At 58.0% G+C, this 16948-nt stretch overlaps 1 protein-coding gene across 4 annotated transcripts; it reads right to left on the bottom strand.

The window, feature by feature from the left end:
- Positions 1-800: 800 nt before the first annotated feature.
- MAP3K11 (mitogen-activated protein kinase kinase kinase 11) lies at positions 801-16876 on the bottom strand. 4 transcript variants are annotated; one of them, XM_082342079.1, is made up of 11 exons: positions 16740-16876; positions 14610-15907; positions 9802-9982; positions 9465-9613; positions 9184-9359; positions 8801-9044; positions 8186-8299; positions 7357-7492; positions 7173-7264; positions 1909-2316; positions 801-1289 (listed from the first exon to the last, which is right to left on the bottom strand). In XM_082342079.1, exons 2-11 carry the CDS (start codon positions 15346-15348, stop codon positions 952-954), a joined length of 2577 nt encoding a protein of 858 aa, XP_082198205.1. In that variant the 5' UTR covers positions 15349-15907; positions 16740-16876; the 3' UTR covers positions 801-951. The 4 variants fall into 4 exon arrangements, with proteins under 4 accessions (XP_082198205.1, XP_082198206.1, XP_082198207.1 ...); XM_082342080.1 differs by having other exon boundaries at positions 16160-16847; XM_082342081.1 differs by having other exon boundaries at positions 14610-16237; positions 16740-16843.
- Positions 16877-16948: the final 72 nt, after the last annotated feature.

Raw genomic sequence — 16948 nt, 5'->3', positions numbered from 1 at the left:
AAACCACCAAGATGCCACCCAGAGGGCTGTGGGCTCCTGAGTTCAGCGAGCTGCCTGGGGTGGGAGCAGCATGGCCGGGAGAGCATCCCAGGGGAGGTGATGTTGTTGCTGGGCCTTAAGGATAAGCCGGGACCACCCAGCAACAGGAAGAATCAGAGCAAACACAGTTGCTTGAAATGGTGGGAAAGGCTTGGTGAGGGTGGGAGAAGATGGGTGAGGCCCGAGCGTGTGGGTGCCAGGGAGGCTGAGAAGGGCCTTGAATGCCTGATGATCAAGCGGACTTGATCCCAGGAGAGGGATGTGGTGCAGAGCATCCCAGCCTAGGCCCAGGCCAACTGCCATTGTGCTGAGGGCGTGAGGTCGCCAGGGTCATGTGACGGTTTGGATCCCCTGGTTACCTCCAAGAAAGTGACAGGCTGTGCTTGGGGAGACAGCTTGGGGAGTTTATTTGGCTTCATTGGATCCCGAGGCCATGGTCCCAACCCTGGCCGGGGCAGCAGGAAGGCACCCAGAGAGCCCCGGCCCCAGATGACCCCCGGGGCAGGGGGGCCTGGGCACGAAGCCCTGGGGCAGGGGCCACAGTAGCAGGACTTGGTCAAAAGTGCTGGTGACAGCTAAGGCCGGCCCCTCTCCCCTGCACCTCCCCTCCTCCCTGCACCACCCCTGGGGGCAATTCCCTGAGTCAGGCTCTGGTCCTCCCAACCAGCTGGGTACAGTGTTGGGCCCCAGTGGGGCGGGTAAGTCGGGGGACCCACACGTTGCAGGTGTGGAGGGGTGCAGGCCCCCCGTCCAGTGTGAAGGCTTCCTGTGCAGTGTAGTGTTCCTGACCCCCCGAGGGGGCGGGGTCCCTGGGCGAAACCAAGGCAGCCACAGAGGCTTGCCCGGCTCCTATTCCAGTGTATGCTGAGGCTCCCGGAGGGCGGTGGGAGCGTGGGGAGCAGCCCGGCCCACTCAGGGCCCTGCCTCTGGCGCCCACGGGGCCTGGGCACCCACGTCTTTGGTCTGCGCCCTGCAGTCCTGAGGGCCCCCTCGGAAGGGGTTGGCGGGTGGAGAGTCCCAGAAGGGGTCTGAGTCTGGGAACAAGGTCCAGGGTGCCCGGCGGGGCGCAGGCTGTGGCGAGGGCAGGGGTGAAGGCCGTGGCCCGGCTGACACAAAGCTCCATGGGTCGATGCGGCTGCGAAGGGGTGAGGGCCGAGGTCGACTGATGAGGCCCAGAGGCGGTGAGCGTGGGGTACCTGGGGTGCCAGGAGCGGAGCGTGATATCCCTGGTAGGGGTGAGACGGCGCTTCCTATGAAGGGAGGGGGAGGGGGCCGAGGTCAGGCAGTCACCAACTCCTGGGTGTCCCCAGGAGGCACTGCCCTGCTCTGGGCCTCAGTTTCCTCATCTGTACAGTGAGTTACGGGACTCCTAGCTTCCATGGCCCTTCATGCTTGGTGGTGCATCTGTTTACTATGTAGCAGTTAAGAGTGAGGAGTCCTCTGGAGCAGAGGGACCTGGGCTTGGATCCCAGCTCGGCCACTTACTAGTGGGAGCCTGGAGTCCCTTGATATTTCATCTAAAAAATAGGTATAACCAGAGTACCTAGTTCACAGCCTTGTTTCGATGACTGAATGAGGCAACCTCTGTAAAGCACTAGGAACAGTGCCTGGCACAAGTAAGCAACCAGTAGGAGCTCGCTAGCGTCATCATCTTCATTATTTCTATTATCTCACAACTGGCCTGGCCTGGCCCCCGCCCCACCCCACCCCCCATGGATGGCTGAACGGGGAACTCAGTTCCCTACGGCGCATCCTCATCGCCCTGAGGGGGCGGTCTGGGGTCCAGCAGACAGCTGTGGCCCCGGCCGTACTGCCCTGCACGTCCCCACCAGCCCCTCCTCCCTCTGTCACCAGGCAGAGGCCACTCACCGCGCCTCTCCTCTTCGCGCCGGGGACTCTTGGCTGACGGCTGGCCGGCGGGGACACCCAGTTCCAGCAGCAGGGGCGCGGGGGCGGGCGAGCCGGGGGCGTCGGGGCTCAGCGGGGAGGCCTGGGCGTCTGGCATCTCGGGGGAGAAGCGGATGAGCGGGGAGGGAGGCGGCTCGGCGGGGGACGGCGTGGGCAGCGGGGCGCGGGGCGTTGGCGGGGGCTCCCCGCGCTCGCGGCCCGGGCCCCCCGGGGGTTGCAGGTCGCGGCCGAGGCCCAGCGAGGCGAGCAGGGCGGTGCCGCGCAGCAGCGCGCGCTGGATCAGCTTGGGCGTCCCGGAGCCGCTGCCGCGCTCCGCCGGGCCCGGCCGCCGCGGCTCCTCGGGCTCCGGGCTCGGCCGCGGGGGGTTACCTGGTGGCGGGTACACAGGTTAGGCCGACTTCGGGCGGACCCCTCGGCGGCCCTGGAGCAAGGACTGACTTCTGCTCCCCTCCGACAGCTTCCCTGACTCCACTGCTCTGCCAGCCCAACTCCTCCCAGGCCGCCGCGCCTCCCCCAGCAGACACACATTCTGGCCTTTCAGAAGGGGCGGGGTGGGGTGGGCATCGCAGTCTCAGGAACCAGCAGCAGCAAAGCCTGGGAGGCAACCAGGGGCCCTGAAGCCCAGAGATGGAGGGTGGGCTGGAGGGAAGGCAGGGGATCCACCAGCAAGCAAGCTGAGGCCAGATCGGGGCCTCAGTCGCCTCAATGGATATCCGGAGGGGTCCAGGGACAGGCCTGGGACCCGTGCTCTGTGCCCACCTCCTTCCTGGCTGGGCAGCCCTGGTCCTTCTGCTTGCCTGCCCCCCCTCCAGCGGTAGCACACAGGTCGATTCCAGTGTACACAACAGCCCTGAGAGGCACGCATCGCTGTCCCTATTCCAGAAATGAGGAAGTGGAGGCTCAGAGAGATGGGTTGTCTGAGTCAGGCCTGAGCTGAATGACTTAGGGGCACTGTGTTGTCTGATCCTCATGCCCCAGGCTTGGAGAGGTTAAGGGCTCAGCTAAGCCCGCACTGCCCTGGATTTCAGGACATCTGTGTCCTAACCTGTGGGCCTAGGGTTGGCCCGACTCCATCCTAGACCACCTGGGCTGGGTCTGGGGAACCTGTCATTGAGGACGTAGGGCACTCTGTGATGGCCTCCCACAAACCCCAATTTTGTCAGGTCCTCCTTAGCTCTAGAACCTGCCATGGCTTTCAACTGCCACTAGAAGAAAGTCTAAGCTCCTTGTCTGGGTTTCAAAGCCTTCTCTCTCTTCCTTGGGCCTGCCTGGAGTGGAGCACTGGGCTGGGTGTCCAGAGGAAGAAATGCAAAGCTGGGGAAAGTGAGCTTCTGCTATGAACCAGGACTTTGCTTGGGGTCCCTGTCCTCAGCCACAACCCTTACCCCATCTCTTTTTTTTTTTTTTGGCCACACCATGCGGTTTGCGGGATCTTAGTTCCCTGACCAGGGACTGAACCTGCGCCCTTGCCAGTGAGAGCACAGGGGTCCTAACCACGGGACCGCCAGGGAATTCCCCCCATCTCTCTGACTCTTATCCCCCCACCCCACCCCACCCCTGCAGTGGCCACTGCCTTCTAAAATGCAAATCTGCTAAAGACAAGTCTCTGCTTAAAAACTCCCCCATCAATTTCCAGGCCCTTCCTGAACTGGCTCCTACCTGCCTTTCCAGCTTCACTCATTCATTCAACAAACATCTGCTGGCCTATGTGCCGGGGCTGCACTGGGCTCCACAGACCGAGGGGATGCAGGCCTGAACCCCACTTGCTGCTTCAGGCCTGTGAGTCCCTGGCTCTCAACTCTCGCTCTGAGTTCCGACCAGGATTCCTCTTCCTCAGGTGTGGTGGGCCCCACAGCTGTACACACACTATTCCCTCCGCTCAGCACACCTTCCCCACCTCGGCTTTCAGGGATCCCTTATTTACCATTCAAGACCCAGCTGAGATGTCACCTCCTCTGTGAAGCTGTGACATTCTGATTTATAAAAAAGTATACATTTTGTTTTCATCTCATACCTGGTACAGAACTCCCCAAACCCTTGGAATTTCCTAAGTGTTAGAATGATAAAGGTGAAAGGAGCGCCTTTTGTTATTCATAAGGAGCTCTTTTAACCACATCTGAGTTCATATTGATGCAGTCATTTTTGGAAAGCTCCTAAGGATGGGGTCTGGTTGCCAAGGGAACGAACTATGTGATTAGAGGGTTGGAACTTTCAGCCTCCACCTGCACTGGGGAGGGGAGGAGCTGGAGATTGAATCCCATCACCAATGGCCAAGAATTTAATCAATCAATCATGTCCATGTAATGAAGCCTCCATGAAAACCCAGCCAAAGGGTTCCAAGAACTTCTGGGTTGGTGAACCAGTGGAGGTGCTGGGAAAGTAGCGTGCCTGGAGAGGGCGTGGAAACTCTGTGTCCTCCCACATACTCTGCCCTACACATCTCTTCCATCTGGTTGTTCTTGACCTGTATCCTTTTTAATAAACTGGTAATCTAGTAAGTAAATGGCTTTCCTGAGCTTTGTGAGCTGTTCTAGCAAATTATCAGATCTGAGGAGGGGGTTGTGGGGACCTCTGATTTATAGCTGGTTGGTGGGGAGCACAGGTGACAACCCGAACTTACAACTGGTGTCTGAAGTGGGGAGGAGCAGTCCTGTGGGCCTGAACCCTTAACCTGTGGGGTCTGACACAAACTAACTCCAGGTAGGCAGTGTTAGAATTGGATTGGATTGTAGGACGCCCAGCTGGTGTCCCAGAATTGGTCGGTGCGGGGAAAACCCCCAGGCATCTAGTGTCAGAAGTGAAGTGAGTAGAATGGAGAGGAAAAGAGGTTTTTCCTCTTTTAGAAGCTTTGCCAGAATCCCCTGTAACCTGTGCAGTTCTTGCTCATGTTATGCCTTGTACAGCCCTCACCCCACCACGTACTACTACTCCCTACTGTCCTTGTTTATTTCTGAGTCTGCTTTTCCACCAGACTAGGCCCTCCCCAAGGTCAGGGCAGTGTTGATCTCTAGCACACTGATGCCTGGCTCATAATATGTGTCAATACATGTTTGATGTAAGAGTCCATTCTTATAATCCTTGTGACAACCATGTAAGGTGATTGCTGTTACCCTACTTTACAGGTGAAGAAACTGATCATTTACAGTGAGTTTAAACAGAACAGGGGAAAAACATGTTTAAAACAGGCAAGAAAAATGGAACAAAGTTAAGTGAAGCTGGAGGTCAGCACACAAACTAAGAATGGAAAGAAGTTCCTGAGGCCGATATCCTGAGAAACTGAGGGTCCCAGAAGTAAGCGACTTGCCCCAGGTAACTCGGCAAGGATTTTAATTTGCTTCTAAGCTCCCTGGTAGTAAGAGTTGGCAACCCTGTTGTTAAGGAGAAAGCAGAAAAACCATTCTTGACCCAGAGATGAAGGTGAAATCGCTTCTGTGGGGCCTCACAGAGAGGACACGGCCACATGGTAGTTAGTGGCTCCAAGGCAACAAGCTTCATGGGGCACTTGCTGTCAGTGCAGGCTGACTGCACCCACCAATCTGCCACTCGTTGCAACCAGTTCCCCAGGGGCCAGAACACCCAGGTGCGGACAAGGGGTGGGAGATGGGGCTCCCCGGTGGTGTGGCTAATGCCTGGGACAATCTCACAGGGTCTTTGATTCTTAGCCAGGTTTTTCACTCTGTGGGTGGTTGGGAGATCAAGGTCATGCACTCGTGGGTGGGCCCAAGATGGCTGGAGGGTGGGCTTGCACGAGGGGAACCAAGTGCTCAGCCAGCAGCTGGGCTGGGACAGGTGATATCCTTTTAGGTAAGAGGGCAAGCCGGAGAAAGATGGGGTCCAGGCCGTTGTGTCCCTGCTCCTGGGAGCTCAGGGAGGGTAAAGCCAAATGGATCTGCAGAATATGGTCAGGGGCTCCTTCAGACTACACACCCAGGTTGACAGGACCTCAAGTTCTCCATTGACCCTTCTGGCCTGGGACGTTCTAGAGCAGGTAACTCCAAGCAGCCCCCTTGGCCTTCCAATTCTCAGTTCAGTGCCTGCAGCACAGCTAGCTTGGGGCAATGGAACTGCTGGAGCAGAAAATGGTGTGGCAGACGGGGCCGCAGGGCCCTGCCTCTGGAGTCAGACCTGGGCTCAAATCCCTGTTCTGCTGTATGCGCTATTTCAAACCACTTAACCTCTCTGTGCCTCAGTTTCCTCCTCTATAAAATGGCACATAGGAAGGACCCAATAAACGTTTGCTATTGTTATTACTGTGAAATGTAGCTCAGGTAATGGCGGATGTGACGCGCTGGGTGGGGTGAGAGGAGTGAGTCTAACTTGTTTGCTGAATAGGACTCTGGTCTGATAACACCTAAGCCAGGTCCTATATTCTGGCTGTGAGAAGCAGGTACAGCTGGGGGCTCTAAAGGGACCCACAGGCAAGGGAGGCTGCAACTTTCTAGTCCCTGCCAATTCTGGGCAGTGCTGAGCTGAGCCCTTGTCCCTCTGACACAGGAGCCCCGGTTTCTGCTAACCCCCTAGCTTCCCAAGTAGTTTGTATGTGAGAAACCCTTTCTTCAAGTGAAAGTTTCTGGGAAAGCTCACTACGAGCATGAGAGTCAAAGTCTCCCTGGGTTCAAATCCTTAGCTGGGGGATTTAGGCAGATTACTTTACCTCGCAGAGCCTCTGTTTTCTCATCTCTCAAATGGGTATAATAATCCCTCATGAGATTGTTGCTTGGATTGAATGCCTGACACACAGTGCTATTGCCATTACGGAAAACAGAAAAGTCCAGAACTGCCCCAGATGCAGTGAGTTGGCCCTAGATCACCACCCGTTCAGATTTCTTATCCTCTTCTCCACCTACAGGCTCCCCAGAAGGGCCTCTGAGAAGCACAGTGTAGCAGCCACTTGTCTAGCTCCACCCCACATACACAGTTTCCTTCTCTTCTCTCGGCCCAGCTTCCCCTGGGTCCCAAATGGGGGGCACCGTTCCCTGTTTTCCTGTCTTCCCTAGAGCTTGCTGAGGGCACAGCAGCTGCCACAGGGCCAGGGGAGAGTCCTCTTGCAGGCCAGCCCTGAATAGGGTCCCTGAGGCCTAGGCTGGATCCAGCTCAGTTGTGGGCTGATGGGTCAGACCTGGGTTCTAGGAATGGCCTGCCTTGAAGGCTGGCTTCTTGTAGCCTCCCCATAGTACCCACAGGAGTGCAGCAACAGTCTGCTGCGGGGAGACAAGGCCACTCACCATTGAGCATGGGGGGTGTGGAAGGAGATCCTAAGGGGGATGAGTCATCTGAATCCAGGTACCACGTGGCTTCGTCCATGCGGGACCTTCTCCTGGTGAGGGGACGAGAGGGGAGTTGTGCTTCGTGAATCTCGGGACTGTTGGGAGGCAGAAGACACTCGGTGGGTGGCACTCAGGCACTCACCTCCCGTTCTGGGCTTCTCCGGGCTTGGGGGAACTGGGACCCCAGGCCCAGCATGCTCGCCGCTCTCCATTGCTTGAGTCCTCTAGACGTCTTGGGGACTGTCGGCCCCATGCCTGGCCTGGTTCTGCAGGCTCCACTGTGGTGGGCAGGGGGAGGGGGGGATGGAAGGAGTCTGAGCTGAGGTCAAAAACCTTGATCCTTGTCCTCCCATCATGAGAATCGAGCTCCAGGGGCAACTTCTTGGAGGATGGGGGTGGGGGGTGGGTCAGGCTGGGCCCCATCCCATTCCCAGGGTGAGCTTTGGGCCACGGAGAATCTGAACAGAACTGGGGCGGGGTAGGTGGTGTGCGGTCCTGGGACTGGCAGTGAGGCATCTCATCTAGTCCTTCTTCACCCGGCATTTGCTGCTTAGTAGTTAGTACAGCCACTGCAGCAAACTGCATGGGTTTGAATTCTGACTCTGCCACTTACTAGCTGTGCAGCATTAGGCAGTTACTTTTCTCACTTTTCTCATCAGTAAAACTTATATAATAACAAGGACATCTACCTCACAGGGTCTTCGTGAGGAATTAAGTTAATATTAGCAAAGTGTTTAGGAAAATGAATGGGACATAGTGTCATACAATTGCTAGACTGAAAAAAGTTGTAAAATGCATGTTGCTTAGGGAACGTAGAGGTACCAGTTTAGACGGATAGGGGAGGGAGCCTGGGAGCAGGGGGGAAGAGGAGGAGACAGTGTGTGGGATCCACTTCCAAGGATAAGGTTTGACTGACAAAAGGATAAGGTCTGGGGGTAAGGGCATGGGCAAGGGAAGTCGAAGTTTCTTACACTGGATGGCCCGGAACCGGGGGAAGGTGGGCGAGTCCCCAGCCCCGACCTCGAAGACGTTTCTCCTCCTGTCCAGGCCGGGAGAGGCCTGCACGGTGATGCGGTGTTTGAAGTCTGGGGTTGGGAGGGAAGCAGGGTGCAGGTTTGTGGTGAAGGAGAGACTGGATCCTAACCCGCAGGGCCCCTCGGCAGCTCCCAGGCCACGCAGGCAGTGCTGGAACCGGGCCTGGCACAGTGGCTGGGTGACTGGGGTCGGCCTCACTGCCTTTCTGGGCCCCACGCTCTCGGTAAGGAAAGCAAACCTCTACCCGGGGAAGAGCAGCGGAGTCGGAAATTCCCCGGAGGCGGCCCGCCCCACTCCCTCGGCTTTCTCAGAACTTTCATGAGCCCCGCCCCTTCCCGGCCGTAGCCACTCCCAGGCCGACATGCAAATATTCCCGCCAGAACCCGCCCACAAAAGAAAACACACTCCTGGCCCCACCCCTTCCAGCTTCAGCTCACAGGCCCACCCACCAACGCCCGAGACCAATCCCGGTGTGGCCAGCACACCCGCCTGACCCCACCCCTCCGCCCACGAAGCCAATGGCAGGCAGCGTGCTGGGACCCGCCCCTTACCGAGCGGCATGCTGATGCGCTCGCCGCCGTCGCGCGCGCGGAGTTTGCTGCGCTTGAAGGTTCCGCGGCGGCGGCGAACGTGCGGCCGTTCGCGATCAACTTGCTGCAATAGAAGCGTCAACTCGCGCTCGAACACCTCCAGCTCCCACTGAGCCAGCAGGTGCTCGCGCCGCCGCAGCTGTTCTGCCTGTGACCGCTGCTCACGCGCCGCGCGGGTCAGCTCCTCCTCGCGGCTCAGTAGTTCCTGTGCCCGGGACAATGGAGGCGGTGGAGTCAGTCGGGTACGATCTCAGACGCTCACCCCCACCTTCTGCCCCATGGAAACGGGGGAGACATTCCTTCCCCGCGTCCCCTTCCAACCCTGGGACCCCGACTCCTCCCACCTTTTCTTTGGCCCGCAGCTCGTCAAAGAGGCCTTGGATCTCGCGCTTCCAGCCTTCCTGCATGGAATGGAAGGAGTCCCGCGGCATTTCCCGCAGGACCTGCGCCTCTAGTGCCTCCAACTGCTGAAGGATGGAGGCGAAGTCGGGCCTGCGGTGGGGATCCTGCGCCCAGCAATCTGGGGAAACGGAGTGGAGGGGGGACAGGGTAAGAAGGGGTCTGTGAGTGGATATGTCCTGGGCCAAGGAGCTCTGCCCCTCACCCTCCTGCCCCATCCCCTTACCGGCCATGAGTTGTGCGAAGGGCTCGGGGCAGGTGGATGGTATGGGCAGTGTGAGCTTGTTAACGGCCACTCCATAGGCTACAGCAAGGCAGTCGATGCCACGGTAGGGCACCTCCCCAGTCAGCAGTTCCCACAGAAGCACCCCAAAACTGTGGGTGAGACAAAGGGTCTATGTCCCCTCCTCTACTTATTCGTTGCCATTTCATCCCAAGGCAACCAAGAGCTCAGTGGTCTGTGTCCCTCCCTCTGGGCTCTGCTTGTCTGCCCAGCCCTAGATTTTGGCAGCCACCTCTGCCCTCTGCAGCCCCATATCTGTCCAGCCTCCACCCAGTCGCACCTCCAGACATCGCTGCCCTTAGAGAAGGTGGAGGCCTTGATAACCTCGGGAGCCATCCAGGCATAGGTGCCCGCAGCACTCATTTGCGTGGTTTTGTGCCACTCGCGGGCCAGGCCGAAGTCAGTGATCTTCAGGGTCTTGTGCTCCATGTCGTCACCTTCAATGGGCTGCAGCAGCAGAACTGGGGAAGAGAGGAAGGGCTGTGGTGCTCCAGGCTCAGGTGGTGGGGACAAGGGAGGAGCTGGGAGCAAACTGTCATCTGACAGACATCCTCGCTGGGTACTGGGGGCACCGAGGTGAACTGGTCTCAATCTTGCCCTGGAGAGCTCACAGCTGGGGTTGGGGTAGAATCAGACAATAAGCACAATGCTGGGAAACATTTACCAAGGGGTTACTAGAGGCCAGGCATTTTACACTCAGCATTAGCACTCACAAAAAAAAAAAAAAAATCTATGAGGTAGACATCATTATCCCCATTTTGCAGAAGAAGAAACTGAGCAATAATTTGAGTTAACCAAGGGCATATGCAAATAAAGCAGATGCCACGACCTGGTCTGTGTGGTTCCAAAGCCAGTGCTCTAACTTTCTCCTAACGCTGCACGGAATAGAAATGGGCAATATGGGGACCTTCCTGGTGGTCCAGTGGTTAAGACTCCACGCTTCAATCCCTGGTTGGGGAACTAACATTCCACATGCCACGGTGTGGCCAAAAAAAAAAAAAAAAAAAAGAAAAGAAAGAAGTGGGCAATATGGCAGCCTCTCAGCATTTGTAACTTTGATTTCAAGAGAAACCTGTGTCTTGTCATTTTGCTGAGGCAGGAGTGTGAATCAGAACCTGCCTCGGGGTGGGGCGCAGGAGGGAACCCCCTGGTGAGAAAGGAGGCCCAGCAGGCATTACAGACCCCTGGTGTCCATGTCCCACTGTGGCTAGCGCAGCCGCTCCCAGGGGAAAGATTCCAAAAGATATCCACTGATGCAGCTGGATGTGAAGAGAGAGAAAGGGGTCTAAGAAAGTGGTGGTTCTTGGCTAGAAAGGAGTTTGGGACAAATGTAGTAGTGGATAGACATGGTAAGGGCTCATGGCTTTGTCCCAAATGGGGCCACCATATTCTGTACAGAGAGGAGAAGCAGCAGCTTGCAAATCTCTCACCAGGAAAAGCATGGCTCAAAGGAGAGAAGTTTTAGAGGAATAAAAAGAGGAAAATATCATAGAATTTTCAAGGTTCTGAAGAGGTCTCTCTACTTTTCTGGTTATAGCCAACTGCATTGTAGAGAAGTGACATCCAAGCCAATGACATTTCTGAACACACGTCCTTTCAGGGCACACCTCCCAGCAATCCTGCCCAGAGTGACAGCACCATAGTGGGGGACACGGGCACCTAATACAGCCCGGCGAGTCAGGGAAGACTTCTCAGAGGAGGTGACAGAAGCAGGGTATTCACTTTTCTAGGTCTAAAGCCACAACTCCTGATCCTGCTGCTGGCCGAGCTCTCTGGGCCTCATGGGGGCATCTGGCACTGCTGCTCAACCCCTCCCTGCTGTCCTTGGCTCCCAGGACCTCTGGCTGCTTTTGCTGTTTCCTTCAGGGCCTCCCCACCCTTAGCCTTTTCAATGCTGGCGTTCCTCAGAGCCTGGCCTCCCCTTGACCTTGGCCCACTGCCCCCAGGCTGTCCTGGACTCTCCCAGGTGCCAGCTGCCCACTCCTCATTGGCATCTCCCACATTTGGAGCTCCAGTTCAGAAGTCGATCCAGCTGCCCATCAGCTGCCCTACCTGATGTCCTCAACAACCATCTTCATCCTTCCACCGTGCCTGGCAAATCTTCCCACAATTTCTCAAAATTCAGAGAATGATCCTGCAGTCTACCCTCTCCTCTTAGCCAAACTGGGGCTGAGTACTGAACAGTTAAAGCTGAGCATGACGACAAAACCCACCTCAGAGGGTCATCATGAGTATTAAACAAGATCACTTTTTTTTTTTTTGGCGGCACCAAGCGGCATGTGGGAACCTAGTTCCCCAACCAGGGATGGAACCCGTGCCACCTGTAGAGAGGTAGCGCAGAGTCTTAACCACTGGACCACCAGGCAAGTCCAGCGAGATCACGCTTTTTAAAGCTTTAGCACAGGATCTGACAGTTGACCTAAAGATTCTGCTGCTAATCTCTCTCAGATTGACTTTCTCCTCCAACCTCTATCACATCTTACTTCCAGCTTCACAACAGCCTCCGGCCCGGCTGCTGAAGACTCAGAACTGGACCATTCAGTAAGCTCTGCGAAAGTTCATTCCAGAGAAGAACCGCAGCAGGCTGGGGCAGGTAGCTGGAGAGGGACCAGGCAAAGGGATCCATGTACTGGGGCTGGAGAGGGACTCCCGCCTCCTCTGGTGCCAGGACCCACCCATCCTCTTGATGGCTGCTTCTCAGTCGGGTCTCTAGCCACTTGTGGTACCTCACAGACTGGTGAAACACCTGCTGCGCCAGTATCTCAAGCTGGGAGGCCAGCCTCCCTTTTTTGGTCAGGTAATCTGAAGTCCAGAGAGGGGCAGCAACTCACTCAAAGTCTCAGGACTTCTTTCTATTGGTGGCCTTTCTGCCACCTCCTACCCCCCAGCTTGACCTGACACCTGTGAAGCCTTATCCTCACCTCCGTGTCCCCTGCTTTTCTCCAAGTGCCCTGAATTTGTTCCAACCCAAGTTGCTCTTCTGGTGTCTGATGTAGACCTTGGGGATGGGGCGGTCAGGGGTCACTCAGAGGAGAAGGGGCTAGAGATCCCCCTCCCAGCATCCCCTTAGGGCTCCCTGGCCTCTGAAAGGGACCTGGTCCCCAGCCCCCTTCCTGGGCTGCCTCTGTGAAGCTTGGGAGTGGCCTAGGCAGCTTACTCCTCTTCCGCTTCCCTCCCATGGTCCCTACTTCTCCTTTCTGGGAGGCCTGGCTCAGGTCTCCAATGGGGGGGCGGGGGGTCCTTTGGTGGAGAATTGGGGGAGGTCAGGCCCAGGCTGGGCTGGCTGGTCAGTCCTGTGACTCGTGGGCCTAGAGAATTCCCCCTCCTCTCCCTGCCAGGCTTCCTCACAAGGCCCCCATTGTCCAGGAAAATCACGCCATTGTTTCCTGCCTGCGCCCCCCCCATCCCAGGGACTCCCCCCCCCCAATGCCGCAGACAGCAGCCTGGGCCTAGGACTGGGGTCTGCGAGGTGGGAGGCCAGGCTCAGCGAGGCTAAGGGCACCCTGCCTGCCCTTCACCACCACCAGACTCTGGGAGGGAACTGGGGGGCAGTAGGGGTGCAATCCCTGGCTCCTTCCTCTCCCACAAACCCCCTACCCCCAGCTCTTTCCTCCCCTGCAGGCAGCTGGGCTGGGGAGAGAGCAGAGGCTGGAGCAGGGGCAGGAAGCTGGCTCAGGGGCAGCAGGAAACGCAGGAAGCGGTGGGGAGGGTGGGGAGCAGGAGCCTGGGCTATTGTTCCATTTTTTCTGGAAAGAAAACTGGAGGAAAAACAGAAGACGGGAGTCCCCTCCCCCCAGGCCTTCGGGGAATCCCCCTCAGGCTGGGGCAGGGAGTGGGGGTCCCTAGATGGTTAGGGCCCAGGAGGGAGGCTGAGAGGTGGGATCTGCCCCCTACTGTGGATGAGAGGAGTGGGTGGGGTGGCCCCTCTGGCCCTGGCAAGGACTTGGATATCACTGGGCCCTGGTGTTCTGCTCCCCACAAGCCTCTTACCCATGCTCAGCCCAGGCCAGGAGGCTCAAAATATCCATGCTCACCCCTCCAAGAGCCACCCGTGCCTCTCCACTGACCTCACCGGCCTTTCCTTTTGCTCTACAGCTGCACCTCAGGCCCCAGCAGGCCCAGCCCAGGTCCCCACTACCGTGCTGGGTCCTGCCTCCTTGCCTTTGCTCTTGTCAGGCCCTGCATCCAACTGGGTATCTTTCTGAACACTCCCTGCTTTGGGCTTGGTGTGAAGCTCGTCTGTTTCAGAAAGCCCTCCAAACCTGTCACTTGCTTGTCTTGGGCCCATGCTGGGCAGTGTGTAGGACCTGAAATGGCTGGAGATGGAGTGCCTTACCGCTTGAGTCTTTCTTAGCCCCGTCACGCCCACTCCCAAGTGCTGATTCCAGGCAAAGCCCTCTTGTTGATCCAGCCTTCAAACATCCACACCCATGGCTGAGGACCCACTGTGTGCCGGGCATCGGATGCCCAGCCTGTTAAGCCGTTTCACCCTCCCGATCACTCCCTTTTTACAGAGTCTGAAATCGAGGTTCTGAGTTGAAATAACCAGCTAGAGATCATGCAGCCAGGGGGGGAGGGGTGGGGCCAGAATTCCATCCCTGGCCCCAGCTTTGACCACCACGGGGCAGGGGAAGGGGGTGGTTTTTCCCCCTTTGAGATTTCTGTTCTGGAGGAGCTGCCCACCACAAGTGGAGGGGGGAGGAGGCACCAACAGGACAATGGTGAACTTCAGGGGAGTTCCCTGAAGATGAGGGGGTGCCAGCATCCAGCACTCTCCTTCCTTGAGGTAGTGGCCACGGTTAGGCAAGTTGCTTATGGTCCACGTGAGAGATTCCAATTTTTTTAACTTGGCAGCTGTGAGCTGGGGTCAAGGACTCCTTCTGGGGATGGGGCATGAAGGACTCTGTTGCGTGCCTGGGACTCCTGCTTTGGGGCTAGTGTGAGCCCATGGGCACCCCTGGTCAACTGAGTTTCCCCTAGGGGAGGAACTCCTGCTTCTAGTAGATCCCCAGGTAGGCTCAGCTGAGAGTTGGCAGTAGGTGTGTGCTTGGGCCATGCCACCCTCCACCCATGCTCCCCAAAACTCACTGTTGTTGGACTTGAGGTCTCGGTGGATGACAGGCACCAGGGCCTCGCAGTGCAGGTAGTGCATCCCACGGGCAATTTGCACGGCCCAGTTGACGAGCACATGGGGGGGCACACGCCGCCCAGCCAGGGCACGGCTGAGGGGCCCGCCAGCAGCGTACTCCATCACCAGGCACAGATTGGGCTCCTCCAGGCACACGGCCTTGAGGGCAATGATGTTGGGGTGTGCCAGCATGGCGAAAAGCCGGGCCTCCTGTCGCACACTCTCGGCTGTCACGCTGATGTCCTCATCGGGGTCCTGGCGAGCTGCCTTCACAGCCACCAGCTCGCCTCGCCAGCTGCCGCGGTAGACCTTGCCGAAGCCACCGATGCCGATCACCTCCTCCAGCCGCAGCTCCTGGAAGCTGGCCATCTCGCAGGGGGGTGGACCGCCGCCCCGAGACACATAGTTGGATGGAAAGATGCCCACCTGGCCTCCCACCTGGCCGGCCCACCAGCCCTCATCGCCTGAGATAGCTGCATCCCGGGACAGCACCTCCACACGGTCGCCCTTCCGCAGGGCCAGCTCGTCCTGCCCATTGGGCTCGTAGTCAAACAGGGCTGTCCACACAGGGTTGGCATAAGCTGCCGCCTTCGGGGATCCCTCTGGCCAACCTCCGCCGCCGCCCCCACTGCCCCCACTGCCACCGCTGTTCCACGACCCCAGCGGGCTCTTGAGGAAGAGGTTCTTTAAGGGCTCCATGGCTGGGAGCTGGCGTTGGTGGGTGTGGGGGACCTTCCCTGGGTGCCCCTGGTCCCCACCCTTGCTGACTGCCGAGGCCCTAGTCCCGGAACCTGGGCATCCGGGCCCTGGCCCTCAGCCCCAGACCCACGCCTCTCTGGGGAGCCAGGAGTGTCGCCTCCCGGCCCCCCGCATCTCGGGCTTCCGGAGGAAGGCGACCCAGGGCAGTGTGGTCAGGCTCGGGGGGTGGGCCCCTGGGGCCTCCGGCGTCTCACCATGGCTGGCACAGAGGGGCCCGGGCGTCCCTCAGTCTGGAGCAGTCCTGGGAGTCTAGCTCCGGCACCCGCCAAGTGTAAGGTGGGGCCAGCAAGGGGCAGCGCCTGGACTCCGGTTGGGTCTCTCTGCGCAGCGGGTGGCTGGAGTGTCTCTAGCTGGGCCAAGCTGCCTCTTCCCGGCTGGGCTCTCTCAACCCGATGGCTCCAACCCCGTTCCCTTCTTCCTCCTCCCTTTGTACTTTGGCCCCGGGGGCGGGAGGCAGAGGTGGAGGGTGGAGTTTCACTTTTTTCCGCTGTTCTCCCTCCTGCAGGAAACAGCATCAGATGACGCGGGCGGGTAGCACCGCTCCCCTCCCAGAGGCTGCGGGGCGACTGGGCCTGGGAGTTCCCGGGTAGGCGGGCAATGAGAGGCAGAAGGTGGGGAAGGGTAGCCCCGACCCCCCATGACAGCAGGTTTAGGGTCCAAGTTGGTTTCTACTAAGGACGGGCCATCCCCACTCTCTACATCCGCATCAGCAAAATTGGGGCAAAGAACCGGGCTTGGGAGAGAGGCAAACCCGAGTATGGTCTTGGCTCCGAAGTTGCAGGGCTGTGTGACCCATCCTCTCTGCGCCTCATTCTCTTCGTATCTGAAACTGGGGCCAGAAGCTCAGCTTTGCAGAGCTAGTGGGATGGGGGTGGGTAAGACAAGGAGGACGGAACTGGCTGCACCTCGAGCTCTTGGAACGAGTTGTCTAAGGCTCTCCTCTTTCCCTCACCTGGGAAACAATCCACTTATTCATGCCTCTTCCCCATGAAGGGGCGGACACCTGAAACTGCGGTCAAGAAATTTGCTCAGTGATTGGATTCAGAATAGCTAAACAGCCTTCGTAACCGCTGGATTGACCCCAATTGCCTTGAGCCTGTCACTTTAAGAAAAACGACGCTATCCTACTTCGACTATTCCTGCCTGTTCTTGGAGGGTCGCTCTCTACAATCTTAAGTCTGAGCTCTGACCTGGAAGTAGAGGTAGCACATGACGTTTCAGGTCCATCGCTAAAAAGGGCGGACCTAGAGGGGCGTGCTCCCGTAGCGAACTGTCGCTTTAGCCAAGGGAGATCCGCGCCTCCATCCTTTTCCCCGCCTCTTGTAACTCACTGGGAGAATTTTGCGCCAGTTAACTCCGCCGTTACTCGATGGCCCCTCAACTATCCCTTGGGTTCCGCGCAGTGGTCTCCGCTCGATTGGCAACATTTAGGTGTGCGCATGCGCCCAAGCGCTTCTGCCTTTCGGACCGTCCCTTCCCTTAGACCTGAACTTTGCGCACGCCCAAAGGACTCTCCCGCTTCTTATCGCTCCACTACTTC

This window comes from Balaenoptera borealis (genome assembly GCF_965194805.1).
Source record: "Balaenoptera borealis genome assembly, chromosome: 11".
Taxonomy (NCBI): Eukaryota; Metazoa; Chordata; class Mammalia; order Artiodactyla; family Balaenopteridae; genus Balaenoptera; species Balaenoptera borealis.
The sequence above is the reverse complement of the archived record's forward strand: the minus strand, read 5'-3'. Positions and strand labels throughout refer to the sequence as shown.

What these genes read in the sequence shown, in the direction of transcription:
- MAP3K11 (XM_082342079.1), bottom strand. Translation starts at nt 15,348, where the DNA reads ATGGAGCCCTTAAAGAACCTCTTCCTCAAGAGCCCGCTGGGGTCGTGG. An exon ending in CTTCGCACAACTCATGGCCG is followed by an intron (nt 9,360 to 9,464) that starts GTAAGGGGATGG and finishes CCGTTTCCCCAG; the next exon opens with ATTGCTGGGCGCAGGATCCC. An exon ending in GCGCATCAGCATGCCGCTCG is followed by an intron (nt 8,300 to 8,800) that starts GTAAGGGGCGGG and finishes TCCCAACCCCAG; the next exon opens with ACTTCAAACACCGCATCACC.